Source organism: Daucus carota, chromosome 6 (assembly GCF_001625215.2).
Source record: "Daucus carota subsp. sativus chromosome 6, DH1 v3.0, whole genome shotgun sequence".
Classification (NCBI taxonomy): Eukaryota; Viridiplantae; Streptophyta; class Magnoliopsida; order Apiales; family Apiaceae; genus Daucus; species Daucus carota.
Window position 1 is genome coordinate 25,836,792 of NC_030386.2, and position 16,222 is coordinate 25,853,013.

General features: G+C 35.7%; 4 protein-coding genes across 4 annotated transcripts; 1 reads left to right on the forward strand and 3 right to left on the reverse strand.

Annotated features, from left to right (window-relative positions):
* Positions 1-160: 160 nt before the first annotated feature.
* LOC108226141 (transcription factor MYB98) lies at positions 161-2,020 on the reverse strand. The gene is made up of 3 exons (XM_017401085.2): positions 1,290-2,020; positions 1,060-1,186; positions 161-751 (listed from the first exon to the last, which is right to left on the reverse strand). The coding sequence occupies exons 1-3, from the start codon at positions 1,880-1,882 to the stop codon at positions 161-163; spliced, it is 1,311 nt and encodes a 436-aa protein (XP_017256574.1). The 5' UTR covers positions 1,883-2,020.
* A 2,163-nt stretch (positions 2,021-4,183) lies between these two features.
* Positions 4,184-4,819, forward strand: LOC108192990 (uncharacterized). The gene has a single exon (XM_017359545.2). It carries the CDS (start codon positions 4,184-4,186, stop codon positions 4,817-4,819), a length of 636 nt encoding a protein of 211 aa, XP_017215034.1.
* A 174-nt stretch (positions 4,820-4,993) lies between these two features.
* LOC108192989 (protein KINESIN LIGHT CHAIN-RELATED 2) lies at positions 4,994-8,873 on the reverse strand. The gene is made up of 3 exons (XM_017359544.2): positions 8,586-8,873; positions 6,061-8,119; positions 4,994-5,481 (listed from the first exon to the last, which is right to left on the reverse strand). The coding sequence occupies exons 2-3, from the start codon at positions 8,040-8,042 to the stop codon at positions 5,268-5,270; spliced, it is 2,196 nt and encodes a 731-aa protein (XP_017215033.1). The 5' UTR covers positions 8,043-8,119; positions 8,586-8,873; the 3' UTR covers positions 4,994-5,267.
* A 687-nt stretch (positions 8,874-9,560) lies between these two features.
* LOC108224839 (serine/threonine/tyrosine-protein kinase HT1-like) lies at positions 9,561-14,503 on the reverse strand. Its single transcript, XM_017399573.2, has 3 exons — positions 13,687-14,503; positions 12,125-12,580; positions 9,561-10,031 (listed from the first exon to the last, which is right to left on the reverse strand). Exons 1-3 carry the CDS (start codon positions 14,044-14,046, stop codon positions 9,795-9,797), a joined length of 1,053 nt encoding a protein of 350 aa, XP_017255062.1. The 5' UTR covers positions 14,047-14,503; the 3' UTR covers positions 9,561-9,794.
* Between the last annotated feature and the right edge of the window lie 1,719 nt (positions 14,504-16,222).

Consider the following 16,222-nt stretch of genomic DNA (forward strand, 5'->3'; position numbering starts at 1 on the left):
AATTAAAATGAATTACAATTCACTAAAATTAACATTATTTTCAATCTATTTTTGACCCACAAGTAAATTCTTTTTCTTGTCTTCGGTTCATCCTAATTTAATAATCACTTCAACAAAAGGAATGATCATCTGGACTGCATGCATGCATAGATATGCGTTCTTACATATTAATTTGAGAGATCATCTCCATCAAATCAAGATCCTTTTTCACTTGACACTGCATAAGCGTAGGCCTTTGATCATTCGAATCCAGATTCATATCTATGCCACTGTCCTCCACTGGAGGAGTCTTAATTGGAGGCAAATCTTCAAGAAGATCATCAATACTAACCCCCTCAAACGGATTTTCCATGAAATTAAGCTCAGCCAACTCTTTCAAATCATCATCAAAGTTAGGACAAAACTCTGCTTTCTCCGACCAATTTGGTGGTTTTGTTGTTGGGATGTTGAGCTTGGGGATAACTTCAGCAGGGGTTTTATTAATTGAAGAGGATTTTCTACGGTAATTAGTTGGTTTGGTATTATCCAAGTGCAAGCTCTTAATGTAGTGTTGGAGAAGAGAGCTAGGTCTTGGCCATTTTGTGCGACATTTACGTCTAGAATACTGCCTTCTCTTTGTTGCATTCCAGTGGTTTTTGATAGAGTTTTCAGTCCTACCAGGCAACCTTTTAGCAATCTCTGCCCACTTGTTTCCAACTTTTGAATGAGCCTGGATTAGTATTCTATCCTCATCTTCACTCCACAAGTCTTTCTGCATTTCAAGGCATCAACAACAAAGTTAACTTGGTTAACCAATAAATTACTTATATTATAAAGAGTAAACGACAATGTGGTGGCTGTTGTTTTCAAAATTTGACAAGATGTTGGCTGGATTTTAAAAACTAAATAATGATGGCCGAAGGTGGCGGTCATGAACCTCGGTTAATTTTCCTCCCTTAACTTAAAAAAATAAAAGAGTAAACGACAAAGTGATGGCCGTAGTTTTCCAAATTTTACAAAATGTTGGCTGGATTTTAAAATCAGAACTTAAAGAAATGCTAATCAAGTACTGAAACAGACCTTGATGTCAGGCCTCAGATGATTGTGCCATCTCTCTCTGCATTGTTTGCCAATCCTTCCTTTCAGCATGCTAGCAATATGAGACCATTTTCTCACTCCATACTTTTTCACCATATCAACCAACAGCCTGCAGATTTCGAATTTAGCCTGATATTCATAGTACTAATTACAAAAAAAGAAAGTATACAAATTTAAATATATTCATAGAAGTACTGGTAGTATTTTTCTACCTATCTTCCTCAGCTGTCCATTGTCCCTTGGATGACTTGAGCTTCTTTGTATTCTTGCTTGGCTTTGTAGAAGAAGAAGTAAATGCATCACTCCTTTTACCAAAATACTTACCAGGTATATTTTTATGGTCAGCCGTGACACATGAACCCTCATCTGGCACCATCACCGACATTTTCCCCAAACGACGACGTTGATCAGATGCATTACAATCCACTTTACCTGCAGTAGGATTGTTGACAAATCCACCTACCTGCAAATCAGAACTGTTTTGTACAAATGAGCTGCCACCATTTTCTTCAAAAGGTTTAAACTGATCAAAAATATCATAACTTTTCCCAGAAGGGTAAATGAAGGGATCATAAGGATCAGAAAAAACATTGGGTGAAGAAATTTTGTTAGGGTGGTTGTAAGATGATGATGATCCAGTGAAAGAAAACTGGTCAAGAGTCTGGTAATTATCTTGGTAGAAGCCCTTGGATGAACCAATATTCACTGAGAAATCATTGTCGATTTCGGGTTTTATGTAGTTGCCAGGGAGGAGAATTGATTGATAGACATGATGATCTTCTTTGTGATGTGTATCAAGCTCCATTGATACACCAGAAAGAGAGGTAGATTGAGTGAAAAAGAAATGTTATATAGTGAGAGCTTCTAACTTGTTGATGTTACTAAATAGGTGAGTAAAGAGGGTATTTATTCTTGAGGGAAACTATACTGACCGTTGATGTGTGGGAACATCTAAGGGCCAAGATTGCATGCATGAAATGGGTATTCAGTCAAAGGTTTGGACCTGTGTTAACAAGGATGGAATAATGTTCTGTATGGGGCTGTTAACGAAACGAATATTTAATGAAATATTCGGTATTCGAATTCGTTTAACATTATTCGTATTCGTTTGTTAGCAAATACAAATACGAATTCAAATCTTAAAAAATATTCGGTTTGTTAACGAATACAAATTCGAATAGATAAATATTCGTATTCGCTATTCGCTTAATTATTCGGAAATTAAATTATATATATATATATATATATTATTTTATATTATATAGAAAAATATTATATTTTTATTTAATAAGATTATGTACAGGTAAGGGGAGCTCTTCTAGTTATAGCCACAGACCGACAAATCAGAAACAAAATGTCACACCTTCTGGTTTATACCTTCTGGTTTGTTCAATCAGTAATTTGAATTTTTTTATATTATTTGAGTTGGATGACTGTAGTCTGTATTATTAGTACTTTTTATAGTTTGCTTGAATCGGTGAAGTATGGGAGTTTATAACTTTTGTCACGTGTCAGCAGTTTAGTTATTTTTTTCATTTTCTTTTAAATGAGTGCCTTAAACGAATATGAATAGTTCGTGAACTTAACCGAATACGAATACGAATATAAATAACTATTCGGATAATAAACGAATACAAATCCGAATATGTATATTTAAACCGAATACAAATACAAAAACTATAGTATTCGTTTCGAATTCGTTTCGTTAACACCCCTAGTTCTGTAGGGTAATACTCCCTCCATCCCCAATCAATTAGATGAGCTCGTTGACGAGCAAGCATTTTAAAGTCTATTGACCGCAGAGCTACACTATTTATTTTTAAAATTTTATTTTTGTAAATTAAAATATAGATATGAAATTTTCGTTTACAAAAGAAAATTTGAAAAAATAAATTTTAGAATCAGACGGTCAATGCACTTAAGTTACGTGCCCAGAGTCAACTAGCTTATCTAATTTGGGATGGATGTAGTATTTATTTGTTTTTGTTTATTATGGTCAAAGTCATATCAAAATTCTTAACATTTCATGAAATTATCTTACAGATTTTATTTTTTTTTTAAATTTGCAAATGCTGATAGAATGACTAGGTATTACGTAGTTTTTTGGATTACTATATTCCTGGTTTTTAGAAAAAAGTTATACAGACAAATGTAGCCTAATAATTTTGAAATTAATTAAAATTTTGAATAACATTAATGAGTTTTGATTTGTAACTGAAAACCACTAATGGCAAGGCCATAAAAATATGTTAGAGATTAATTGTCATTAAAGTATGCTGAGGTAAATATTGTCATGATAATGTAATTCAGAGTTACTTTAGCATTGAATTTGAATTTTACAGCATCCATGCTAACTTCAACCGCCCCCTAAAATTTCTACGGGGATATTTAGATCAACTGAACGGAGAACGGAGTCGAATCAAGATATTCAGGGTTGTATGTTGAATTTTGTTGAGATAAATCAAACGAATCCGAGGTTTCTTACTAAACAGATATGTTGAGAATTGATTCGATAGTAACAAGCCAGACACAAACTAGTTCATGAACAGTTTAAATTGAGTCCAGTTTTTTTTTTTTTATATGCCTTACAAATTAGCATCTGTTCTAATAATTCTCGGGGTGAGCCAGAGTCGAACCCGGGTGTACCGAGACAACAGAGGATATGCCCGCCACTTGGGCTATCCAATCGTGCTCAATTGAGTCCAGTTTAAAAGCACACATAAGTCACTTTTACTGGAACTATCCTGATTTCTAAAATATTGTTTATAATTAAATTTTAAATATTATTTTTTCGAAATTTTAATTCCAAAAACATAAAAATTGGATTTGTGATATTTCATGTAGTCGTAAAACAAAGGAGTAAAGTGGAGGTGTAATAATCCTATCATTTATCACCTATCATATCGCCCTACTTAAACTTTGTAAATACGCAACCATCAAGAGTTAGCATAATTTACTTCAACTATTGCTCCCCACGCTCTCGCCTCTTCTCACTAATCCTCTGCAACACTCGATTTACATTTCTCTTCGCACATCAATCTTTTATTTATACTCTCACAACATTCTCATTCTAATTCTGCCGATTCATTCACGTTACTCCACGAGAATGCAGTCTCTGAGCTCCCTCTTCTGCGATTCTCCCACTACTTGCTCGGCCTCTGTCGATAAATCCAATCAGATTTCTGCACATCAACTCGCTAGCGAAAATAGCAACTCAGCCGCTAGATTCCTGCTCAAAGATGCATTCATCAAAGACGACGCCGATCAATTAGTATCTAAACAACAAGAGCATTGCAATGACGACGATGCGGAAGATGATTTTGAATTTGCTTTAGCCTCCGTTCTGTCTCCAGTTCCAGCTGACCAAATATTCTTCAACGGCCAGATCCGACCTCTTTATCCACATTTCAAAATGGAGAACAATAATGTAGCATCTCACGCGATGCCTAGGGCAGCTCGGCTACCATTGAGGAAGCTGTTTGTGGTAGAACGAGAGTTAGATAATTCAGTATCCTCGTGTTCCTCATCACTGACTGACGAGCTGGAAGGAGTAGAAGGCAGAACGTACTGCGTCTGGGACTCGAAGACTGCTGATGATTCCCCGGAATATTGTTACAAGAGCAGCCATTTCATGAGGAGATGGAAGTTTCGAGATTTTCTGCAGAAAAGCAGTAGCAGTGGAAGGAACGCTTTGCTTGAGTTACGAGACATTAATAGCTTGTGTAACAAGTTATGCAGGTAGAGTCATGCGTTTCAAGGTGCCCGATCGATAACCAGTTTTGGGAATCGATTCATAAATTTGCAGTTTGATTACTATTCGGGAGCTATTCGGAAGAAACTATACGGAAGAAAAGCTCAACAATCTTGTATGAAGAAAATGTATCTTGTATCACACAAGCTAGGGAATGATATAAAATGAGACAGAACAAATATATGGATTTTATTCATAAAAACAATTACCAGATGAAAATGGTGTACTGAATATACAAATGTGCATTAAAATAAACAAAAAAATCAAATGAACATTACAGCAAGATCCCAGTTTACACTTTATTACTTCAGTATTGCTATTGAACACATCCATAAAACCACCTCTCTGTACCTTGTTTCCTTTCCTCTGCTGTACAAATAAATATGTTTCTATGGTACCTCGTCTCATCCAAAAAGCATATCGATAAAAAACAACATTATCATCTTAACTTAATACCATCACCTTTTGTAGCATGAGGGTTGGCATCGAGAAGGTTCTCCAATGATCTGGCTTTTCTATTACGAACCCTGCCTGCCTCCTTCAATAGCTCTGCCAACCTCTTCTTTTCATCGTCCACATCCGGGTTTGCTGTCCCAAGCTTTTCCTCCCTCATCCCAACAACATATTCCAATATTTCAATTGCATCATCCAACCTGTCCAAGGATTTTAATAAACAGCATGATCCATAAAGTTCAAGAATATATGGCAGTGACAGGGAATAAGAATCAAGACTTTTAACAAGTTTATTTTACCTGGTCATCAATAAAAGCTCACAACATTCAATAAGTCAGTCAAGAGAATCTCTAGTTTCTGTGAATTGTGAGCCAACTTTTCTGATTTCATCTAATCTAGTTTTAATTATTATCTGGACTAGTCTTAGGAGGGTGACACAAGGTTGTGCAGAGAAAAGGACAAAGATAAACTTTTGGTAAATTTGTGTGCCTCAGAGAGACTACTTGCTCAGGCAGAAACTTTTGGTAAATTTGTGTGCCTCAGAGAGAAACACTCAAACATACATAATTATTACCTGAGATTATAACGAATGCTCATATGCTTATTTTTGCACATGGATTCTTTGGGAACTCAAGAATTGACAATAGGATTTCGCTTTGACACTCAAAATATTGATTAGTTGATTAACCATGCTCACAAATTACACAGATATATATGTATACATAGAAATCCTGCAACCTGAAAAGATTTTAAGAAATGCATGAACAGAAAAGGCATACCTTCCTATAGCGTCGTAAGTGCCAGCAAGATTGCTGTATACTCCAAGTGTGTCAGGATGATATGGTCCATACTCTTGTTCCAAAACATGTCTTGCTTCCTCAAACAATTCTGCAGCCTCATTTATAGCATAACGTTGTACACAGGTGAGGCCCATTTGGTTAAGCACAATGCCATAAAAGGCTGATTTTTTCTCTCCACCAGTTCGAAGCTTTAAAATGGTGTTTTTGAAGGAGGTGTATGATGCAGGGTAGTTCCCCAACATGTAGTAAATGACTCCCATCTGAGCTTCAATACCCGCAATTGTGTTTTGCTGACCAGGGGCATCATCGTAGATCTTTAATGCCTTTTTTAGTAGCTTAAGAGCCTGATCAAGCTCATTCATCGACTCATATATTGCGGAAACATTAGTCAGACCACTGGCAATCTCCTCCGGAGGACATCCAGGTAAGGGCTTCTCGTAGATTCGAAGAGCATTCTCACAGTAGTTTTTTGAATCCTTAAATTTTCCTGTCTTGTTGTATAGGTCAGCCAGACGGACAAAAACTGCTGCAACGGTCGGATGGTTCTCTCCTTTGGTAGACTTGAAAGTTGTGACTGCCTTTTGATAAGCAAATATAGCCTCATCATACCTAGACAAAGATAAGTATGCATCTCCGATGCTTAGATCAATAGATGCAACCTCCTTTTCTTGCCCATTGGCCACCATGGCCATGCTAGCAAGAACCAGATGCTCAAGAGCAGCTTCGTAGTCACCCTTAGTTTCACATATAAGACCCATAAGCCTTCTATCAGCCGCCTCTTCAATAGAAGCAGGTGAACCATTATCTTTGTGAATATCTATAGCCATCTGACAAAGCTTCTCGGCCTCATCAAATTCCAATGCTTGAACATGAGCTTCAGCCAAGTACCTGCAAGTCTCACCAACTCTTGGATCTGCATCTCCCATAACCTGTCTCTGGAGTTCCAAACCCATCGTATAACACATTATTGAATTTTCAAATTGACCCACCATGGCATAAGTATCACCAAGTTGCATGTGACCAGAAAATTTAGCAAGGGCATGATCTTGACCCTTCTCAATTGCAGGAATATCGATGGAATGCTCAAGAACAGGAATAGCCTCACTGTACTGACCCAAGCTACAGTATATTGCAGCAGTCACGTGCAAGCACATGACCATATCTAAGCTGGGCTTACCATCTGCACATTTTTCAAATGATTTTGCTGCTCGAAGAGCAAATTGGAGAGCTTTCCGAGGATTATCACCAGAAGATATCAAATCCGTTGCTTGTTTAAGCAAAAAGGGTCCAAGGTCGGGGTTTTCTCGACCTGAATCAGATGAATCATCTCCTCCATTTTGAGACGATACCCCTCTTAAAGAGATGTTTTTTTGTTTTTTGATGGAGTTGTCTACGCCACTTGGTTTCACCAACACCTTGTTATTTAACTTATCTCGAGGAGGTTTCTCTTGAGGGCTTATGCTCTTGGGACTTGAAGTTGAATCCGACTCCAAATGCAAGCGAGAAACTTTTTTTGAATTGGCAGATGAAACAGATTTGGTCCTTGATTTCCTCGACTTGCTACCTGCCAAGGAACTTTCCTTCTTCGAACCAGAATCACTACGAATATCATCATCAACTTCTTCCTTTTGCATCCCAACTTCTTCTTCCATAATCTCCACTTCTCCCATCTCTCCTCCAACAAGGTGTCGGAGCTCAGAATCAATTACAGACTCTTCATTATCAGATCCAAAGCTACGCCTTGATGGTGACTGGTCAGAACTCTGCATCTCACAAACATTTTCATAAAGATGCTCAATTGAAGTGTCAACTACCTCATTAACTGCATGACCATTTCCTGCAATTTGAGGGCTTTTTTCACTAATTAAGGAGTGATCTACTATAGAATCTTCCTTTAAAGGGGTGGAATTTCCATTTTCAGTCGGTTCAACCACCAACCCTTCTTCGTATATTTCCCCCATACCAACTCCTGGTATCTTCTTTGATACCCAACCGACAAACAATTCTTGAAATCAAACAAAAGTCTTGCTATATTAACCTAATAAACATTCAAAACAAACAAGCAGAACGTTTAAATTACATTCGGAAAGTTGGTCAAAACATCATACCTAAGAATAGAGAAAAATTGCATAACAGTTGAACAAAAATAAAAAAAAACTCAAACATCAAAAAGTAAAAACAATTAAGTGCTAATTCTAACATACAAGCTCAAAAGAGGTAAAACAAGAATGATTAAAACAGTAAAACAAGTGAGAGAGACAAGTAAAGCCAAAATCTTGATCTTTTGAATTATAGACAAATCATCATTGTCAATCTGTCAATTCTACTAATAAAATAGTCAAGAATCCTTACATATCAGCCCATCAACTACAACCAAAATTAATAAAAATCACAAAACTCAAACAACAAAATTATATTATTGCAGCAGACTTGTTAAAATGAGTATGATCCAATGGCAAAGTAGTAAATTAAGAGCCTAAAACAAGCAAGAAAGCAAGACATACCTCAGAGCCAGAGACAATCCATGAAAGACCAGAACCAACAACTTCTTTTGCAGTTCTTATTGCAGAGAAAGCTGAAGAAGAAACTAATATAAAAGATTATCTATCTGTCTTGGTGGTGTAAAGAATGAAGGTTTAGAGGAAAGAGGAGAGGAGTGGAGAGACTTTAAGAAGAGGAGCTGGAGGAGGGTATAGTGGGAAAATACAGGTGTATAAATGCAATATTAAATCAACATTAATGTATAAATTTTGCATGTGTGTGTATAATAAAATAGAGGGAAAGGAATAGATTTTACAGAGGTGGAATGTCAGGAGGAAAGTAGAAGGCGACTTGTCTCCAACTACACAAACTCTGGCATGCAACCGCCGCTTTGTTTTGTGTTTCCTTGTGCCTCGCTGTAATATCTTCTACCTCGCATTTTCTTCGAACCGAAGCGTAGGCTGAAATCCCGACTGACAAATATTTAACCTGATAATTTAATTTTTAAGTATTGGTTGACAGAAATTATGTATCGAAAGTATAATTTTTTTAAATACAGAGAAGCAAACGTGTGTGTGAATTTTAAAATTATATAAATATTGGGGATATTGTGTAAATGTATTTTGCTTGCCTTGTACATCTTACTTGAGACGAGATATGAAGATGAAGTCTTGCTCTCAAAAAAAAAAATTGCACGCAATGCAAGTCACCAAGTGACTCTACTACTTAACATGTTACCGGCCCCTTATTTCTTTTTTATTTTTACGCAATTACATAGCAAGAAAGAGCCGAATCTCACTATCCACAGTAAAAATTCTGTTCATCATGTTATAGTCCACAGTAAAAATTATGTTCATCATATTGAAGTGGAATACAAGGATTGAAGGAAAGAGGAGCCGAATGTTAGAATGAAAAGATCATTTCGTTTATTTTCTTGTTTAAGTGAAGTTGAGTGGAAAACTTATGATGATCCTCAAATTACTAAGCATAAGCGTTACTATTATAAAAGCCGAGTTTTCATTCAATGCCAGCATTGTCACTCCGATTTGCCATACAAATATAGTGGTAAATCTAAAGCTAGCATAACAAGCACAGGAATTGTCTTCATTTTAGACCAATTCCGCATTGTGCAAAGACGGCATACGTACAATTCATAACTATAGAAAACCTAAATAAACAATCTGCAACAGAATGTGATACATTTGCGTCACAAACGGTGAGAAGAGGACATCTTAAGTGAATCTAGCGGCAGTTGTCCATTTCGGAAAGAACCGGCATATAGCATGATGCCTACGAGGTTTGTAGGATGAGAAGAAATCGGGGTCCTGATCGAGAGACTTTGCATAGCTTTCCAGGGTTGTGACAATCTTATTGAAATCTGGGCGCTTGCGAGGATTACCTGCCCAGCATTGATTGATGAGATGGCAAAATGCAGCAGGGCATGTAGAGGGCAGCGGTGGTCTAGCATTCTACCAAAAACAACAGAAAATTATGTAGGAAGATTAGACATTGTTTTAGCATGGGATCGAGCTTCAACACAGAATTTATACAAATTGCTTGATCTATGGAAAGTCTACTACATCTATAAATCTTCAACTTATACAGCTTAAGGGAGGTAAAATTCTGCAAGAAGAATTAGATACACCTACACTGAAAACATAGGTGATCGACTCAAAAGCTAAGTACCATCTGCTAAAAATGTCATCTGCTAATTAAGTTATCTATAATTCACTCAGTGTGGTAGAAACTGCATGAATTTTACATGAGATGGCGATCTAATATTTTAATTTTTTTTTCTATATCAAGCTTCCACTTGGAGATCACAAGTCTGATAATCATTGCATTGCAAATACTACAAAATTTGAAAGGTCAATGATAACATATTTCTTACAGTATGATAATAACAGATAAATAATCAAGATGAGGTATTAAATGACTGTCTTGGCCACAGATCTGGCGATTGTATAACATGCTAATGTCGTTCATGCATAAACGAGTTCACTGACACAATAGAGTTACTTGCATACCTAACTAAAACACTAAATCACATATAGCAGCGTTCAACAAGCAAGGTCCAGACTACAAGAGATGATCTATAGCCTTTTTGAACGAAATAAGTTTGTAGCTAATCTTTGCAACTGACTTCAAAAGAACATTAAGTATTTCTGTGCAGCAGGGAATGAATTTTGGGCAGAAATTGTCAGATGCCGCTTCTCTGCTTTATCAGATATACAATAACCAGATTGATGGCAGAATCATATGTTAAAACCAACATTTTATAAGATTACCACATGCAAACTCAATACCAGAACAAAATTAATTATGAATGTTTAGAAAAGTGACCTATAATGTGGATTGCTCAGATAGATATCGGTAGTTCTGAGAAAGTTTATGATTTTAAACTACATAAAACTTTTGTTCGGCTGAACCTCTCACTTGCATAAGTATTATATTGTCCACTTTCCAAGAGTCAAAGCTCACACAAATCTGTTTTTTGGGCACCTTCCAAAGGGGTCATGCTATGGACTTAATTGGTTGCTTATATTTAACATAACTTTTTCTTGACTCCTCATGTGAGATGTTTCATTCAAGACCCTATGTAAGTGTAATCATAACTTTTTGCATAGCAGCACATAAGTGATTGCTTCTATTTTTATTATGATGACATGTGATTGAATGGCGTGTATGCAACTTCAAAGCCACATTAAGACATGACAAATAGCTATACCAGGCCGCAAAGTCACAAGAAAGAAAATATTTTTGTCAAGACCAATTCCAAACATTAACATGCAACTAATAAAAGGGAGCCTGCGAGCACAACAGAAAGAAAATATCTTTAACTAACTTTAATGATATAACATCAAAAAAAAATTAATATTCTGTAGCATTTTGAATCAAAGAGGCCATGATTCCATAAACGTATATAACTACCCCCAAGATCTCCTTAACTCAAATTTGGATGGAATCAACTACATTTAGATCAGATTGTGTGCGACTCTTCATTGAAGAAGTTATGTGATGCTTTACATGTAAGAAAAGAATCTAGCATTGTAGGTGCCAAGTATTTATCACTTTTGAACAAATCACACCAACATCATGAATTATAAAGACTTAGCAGATTCTTATTAGAAATCCCAGAACATATTTTTCTTACTATTAAGATCTACCAATCACAACTTCACAAAACACTGTCCATGCCTCATCTTGTACATTTCGGAAAATCTCTAAATGGCTGTATAAAGTATCAGCAAACTAGACAATGAATACATGTATATTGCAAAACTTGTAGGTGACAACCTCTGCTTATAGCTAATGATAGATTAATAGCCCCGCACATATGAACTTGTTTGTTTTGTTTGGAGAGTTGATATATTTTATGTGTATGCAGCATAAGAACTAAACTTATATATGACATTGCAACATAAAAAGCAATAAAAATCATGATATAAGAGCCGTGCAAGATGATAATGCCAATGCGAACAAAATGCATTTGCTGCAAATTGTTCGGATTAAAATTCTGCTCCACAGAAAAGGACAAAGTACAATTTAATGTTGTGAGTACCTTCTGGCATACTGCAAAAGCAGCCTGCTCTGGAGTCATGTTGTCAAATGGTGTTAAAGCAGTCAAGAGCTCCCAAAGGACAATGCCAAAACTGTATACATCAACTTTCTTTGTATGAGCCTTTTCTTTGATCATTTCTGGTGCCATCCAACGGTAAGTACCAGTGAATCCCTTGGCGCTGCCACATTGAGATTCCAAGCATGAGATGCCAAAATCTGCTACCTTAACACACATATCTCCACCAAGGAGTAGGTTTTCTGATTTAAGATCCCTATGAAGCACTCCCTGAGAATGAAGATACTGCATTCCTCGTGCAATGTCAATAGCAAACTTTAGGACTAGGTTGATCGGAAGCGAATATGGTTCCTGTTGATGGAGATATGCTCTCAAGGAACCCCCTGCCAAGTATTCAGTGATGATACAGAATACAGGGGCTTTTTTACAAGCTGCAAAAAACTGCATGACGGAAATGAAAAGAATAAATGGTCACTCCTTACAAACAAAATCCAGCTAACATAAAAGTCAGGTTTCATTGCCATGACCTTGATCTGCACACGAGGTAGTAGTTAAGCAAAAGTCAAGTAATGGCGCTATGGCAGGTGTTTATAGACATTCTATATGAGGTAAAGTAGAAAAGGCAAGAACCCAATAGAATGCATTTTTTTACATAAACACAGAAAAAGTTAAAACAGGGATTCGGTCTAGTACTACTTAAATTAACAAAAAAACAGGAGAAATATAAACCTAGAAGTCATTGTTACTAAAAGTACCAATAAATGCATTTTTGGTTAGGAAATGGTATATCAACCAGAACAATGAGAACTGGTGTAGTAAAAATAATACTTTGTAAGGGGGTAAGATGATTTTTCAAAGAAATGAGAATATCGAACCCCATAATCCAAATTAAACTTTGTGGATCAGTAAGCAAAGGTTATAGCATTGCTGTAAAGCAAGAAGAACTTTCGCCAAAGCTAATGCCTAATGAAAAGAATGTGGCAGGACTCAAGTCAGTCCTAATTGTGTATGTAAAAAGGTCAAGTAATGTCACAAGGAACACACTTACGAAACATATGCCAAAATGAATTTTATAAAGGAGAATGAAGAGATCTTTTGATTTTGAGAAAAAGTTAATGCACTCGATGAAAAGCTAATGCCTAATGAAAAGAATGTGGCAGGACTCAAGTCAGTCCTAATTGTGTATGTAAAAAGGTCAAGTAATGTCACAAGGAACACACTTACGAAACATATGCCAAAATGATTTTTATAAAGGAGAATGAAGAGATCTTTTGATTTTGAGAAAAAGTTAATGCACTCGATGAAAATGCTAACGAGACAATGTTGGTCAAGAGGTAATTATATCTTTGCGATTACGGGTGATATTAGTGTTTATAACTAAATTAGAGACATTCTTATCCTCAAAACTTGGAATAGCATAAGCTTATGCTTAGTATCAACACTAAAAGAGTTGAGAAAATATCACAATCTATATTCACACCAAAAATCGACAATGACAATGCTACAAGATTCACAAACCCAAAAATGAAATAAGCAGCAGAGCTTACAGTGATGATATTAGGATGACTCAATCGAAACATCATAGCAACCTCAGAAGTAAACTGCTTCTCCAAAAAAGCAGCCAATTCGCCATCCTCCTCGGGCTGGCTTATAAGTTTAATCGCAACATCCCTATCCTTATAAATTCCGCGATAAATCCTACTATGTCGACCAGAAGCAAACTTATTCCCAATAAGAAGCTGAGACATATCAGCACTCCATTCCTCTTCTCCATCCCCTTTAATTGCAGCACCGGATGAAACTAAATACTTAGACCACGACACTGCTCGATTATATTCCCCGAGAGACAATCGTCTCTCGAGTTTAGCATTGTTGGCAATTTGCTTAAACCAGTTTAGATTCTTCATTAGTAATCGAGAAATTCAATACTCTGTTTATATCATCAACAAATCTTGACTGAACATAACACAATTAGAAAATGCACATTCCAAAAGTTCTGAAAAGTTGAGCAAATATAATAATATCGAAATTGAGCTGACAGTTATAATCACATTCCAAACTGAAACTATGGAGCATATAGAGAGAGAGGGAGAGAGGGAGAGAGCGAGCGAGAGAGAGAGAGAGAGAGATTGGGTTGAAATGGAGTCGAGTAAAAGCTACATCCTGGAAGTAGCTAGTGCAAAGAAAGAAAGAAATTAGGTTTTCTAGACAAAAAGAGAGAAACAGAGTAAAGATTTGTGTGGATATATATGCAAGGATGCAGGTATTGAAGGCAGAATAAAAATGGAGGTGGTGATGTGATGAGTTAGGGGAGTGTGATGGGGGGTATGGTAAGTAGTTGCAAGTATTGTTGTTAAGTAACATGGGAAGATCTACTTAGGAGGGACAAACTGGGGTATACGGATTTACGGATTGATGGCGATGGCTCCCCTTCCCTTTTAATAAATTATTTTATTTTTTAATAAATCATGCGGTGCGTTCAAGAGAGAATTTGTTCTGAAATTAGAATCATAGAACCACTTACATTTTGGTTCATAATCCTAAATTTTAAATAAATTTTTAGAATTAAATATAGATACATATTTTTTGCATCGTTGTATATGTTTAAAAATAATTTTAAAATAAAATATAATAAACACAACATTTTTTGTATGTAGAGTTCTGCTGTAGAACCCTAATTAATTAATATTTTAAGATTGTGTTCATTTGGATGGAATGAAATGAAAAATTATATAGGAGTTTTAAGGAGGAAGAAGAAAGTATGAGATGATAGAGACAAAATATAAATATATGCAAATTTCTTGTGAGAAAGATTATAAAGAAACATGATGTAGAAATGGAATGAGCATTCCTTATAAAATATGTGGGTTAGAATTATAGTTAAAATAGTTGGAATGGAATGATTAAAAAAATGAAAATTATATAAATTTTCTTTGATCAATATTATTTTTGAGTACAGAATTCATCCAATTCTCCCTCCATTCTAGTCACTCCAAGTGAACACCACCTAAGAGTTCTTAGGCTAAGAGTATTAGGAGAGATATGATTCATGGGTCGCGCTGAACAGGCAACCAGTGCTTAAAAGAACCCTAAATTTTAAATAAATTTCCGTGATATAAATTTAAATATATGTTTTTTCATCGTTGCTTGTTTTCAAAAATAATTTTATGTCATTTTGCATGTGCAGTTCTAATGCAGAAATTTTTTAATACTAAAAGGTTCCAAGCGTTCTTGAGTTGGAGTATCTACGAGGAATATGACCCTACAAATATAAATGTAATTACAAACCAAAATTAATTTTGTAAAAGAACTTAGTGAACATAAATGACTCAATTAAAAATGTATGATACGAGCAAATTTCTAACATTTGTTAAGAAAATTTTTGTAATTATTCATGATACGAAATTGTTTATTTAGGAGACTAAAGAAAATCGGTATAGTTAAGAAACTTAATCAAGTTATTTCATTTTAATAACTTGCATAGAATCTGGAGAATGGAAATGGTGGCAACTGGCAAGGGTGAGGTAGTCATTCATCAATGTAATTAAAACGTAAGAGGACATGAGAAAGAAGGGAGTAGAGACTAGAGAGGAACAGAAGAAAAGCGCGTTGATATGGATTGTGGAACCGAGGGGTACAAGAAACGAGAGGCAGATGGAAAGGGGGATCCAAAAGGGTCCAAAACTAACTACGCCCTTTTGTGTCTTTTCAAACAGTCAGTGTCCTGTTCGCTATGCCTGTCCGTGACTCTGTCGGACACTTCCGTATGACCGTATTTCTCTTCAACCCTTTTTTTTTTTATTTAAAGGCAAGGAAATCATAGATAGAAAAGGTTACAAGAGTATCCCAAAAGACACCTGATAAAACTGGCCTTACAAAATATCAAAAACCAATGTTAGAGGTTCTCTAAAAACTTCTTAATTATTTCCTAAATACAATATATTGCTTCTTTATATCATTTTAACGAAAAGCTGAAGATTTTATTAATTAATCAAATCTATCTCAATACTCCCTCCGTCTCAATTTATATATCCATTTTGGAATAAACACACATATTAAGAAAAAAGTTGGTTAGATAGAATC

Coding starts and splice junctions, on each gene's coding strand:
- LOC108226141 (XM_017401085.2), bottom strand. CDS start 1,882: ATGGAGCTTGATACACATCACAAAGAAGATCATCATGTCTATCAATCA. Junction 1,187..1,289: donor TGGACAGCTGAGGAAGATAG/GTAGAAAAATAC, acceptor CGAAATCTGCAG/GCTGTTGGTTGATATGGTGA. Junction 752..1,059: donor ATCTGAGGCCTGACATCAAG/GTCTGTTTCAGT, acceptor CTTGAAATGCAG/AAAGACTTGTGGAGTGAAGA.
- LOC108192990 (XM_017359545.2), top strand. CDS start 4,184: ATGCAGTCTCTGAGCTCCCTCTTCTGCGATTCTCCCACTACTTGCTCG.
- LOC108192989 (XM_017359544.2), bottom strand. CDS start 8,042: ATGGGGGAAATATACGAAGAAGGGTTGGTGGTTGAACCGACTGAAAAT. Junction 5,482..6,060: donor ACTTACGACGCTATAGGAAG/GTATGCCTTTTC, acceptor ATCCTTGGACAG/GTTGGATGATGCAATTGAAA.
- LOC108224839 (XM_017399573.2), bottom strand. CDS start 14,046: ATGAAGAATCTAAACTGGTTTAAGCAAATTGCCAACAATGCTAAACTC. Junction 12,581..13,686: donor GTCATCCTAATATCATCACT/GTAAGCTCTGCT, acceptor TCCGTCATGCAG/TTTTTTGCAGCTTGTAAAAA. Junction 10,032..12,124: donor CTTTTGCAGTATGCCAGAAG/GTACTCACAACA, acceptor TGTTTTTGGTAG/AATGCTAGACCACCGCTGCC.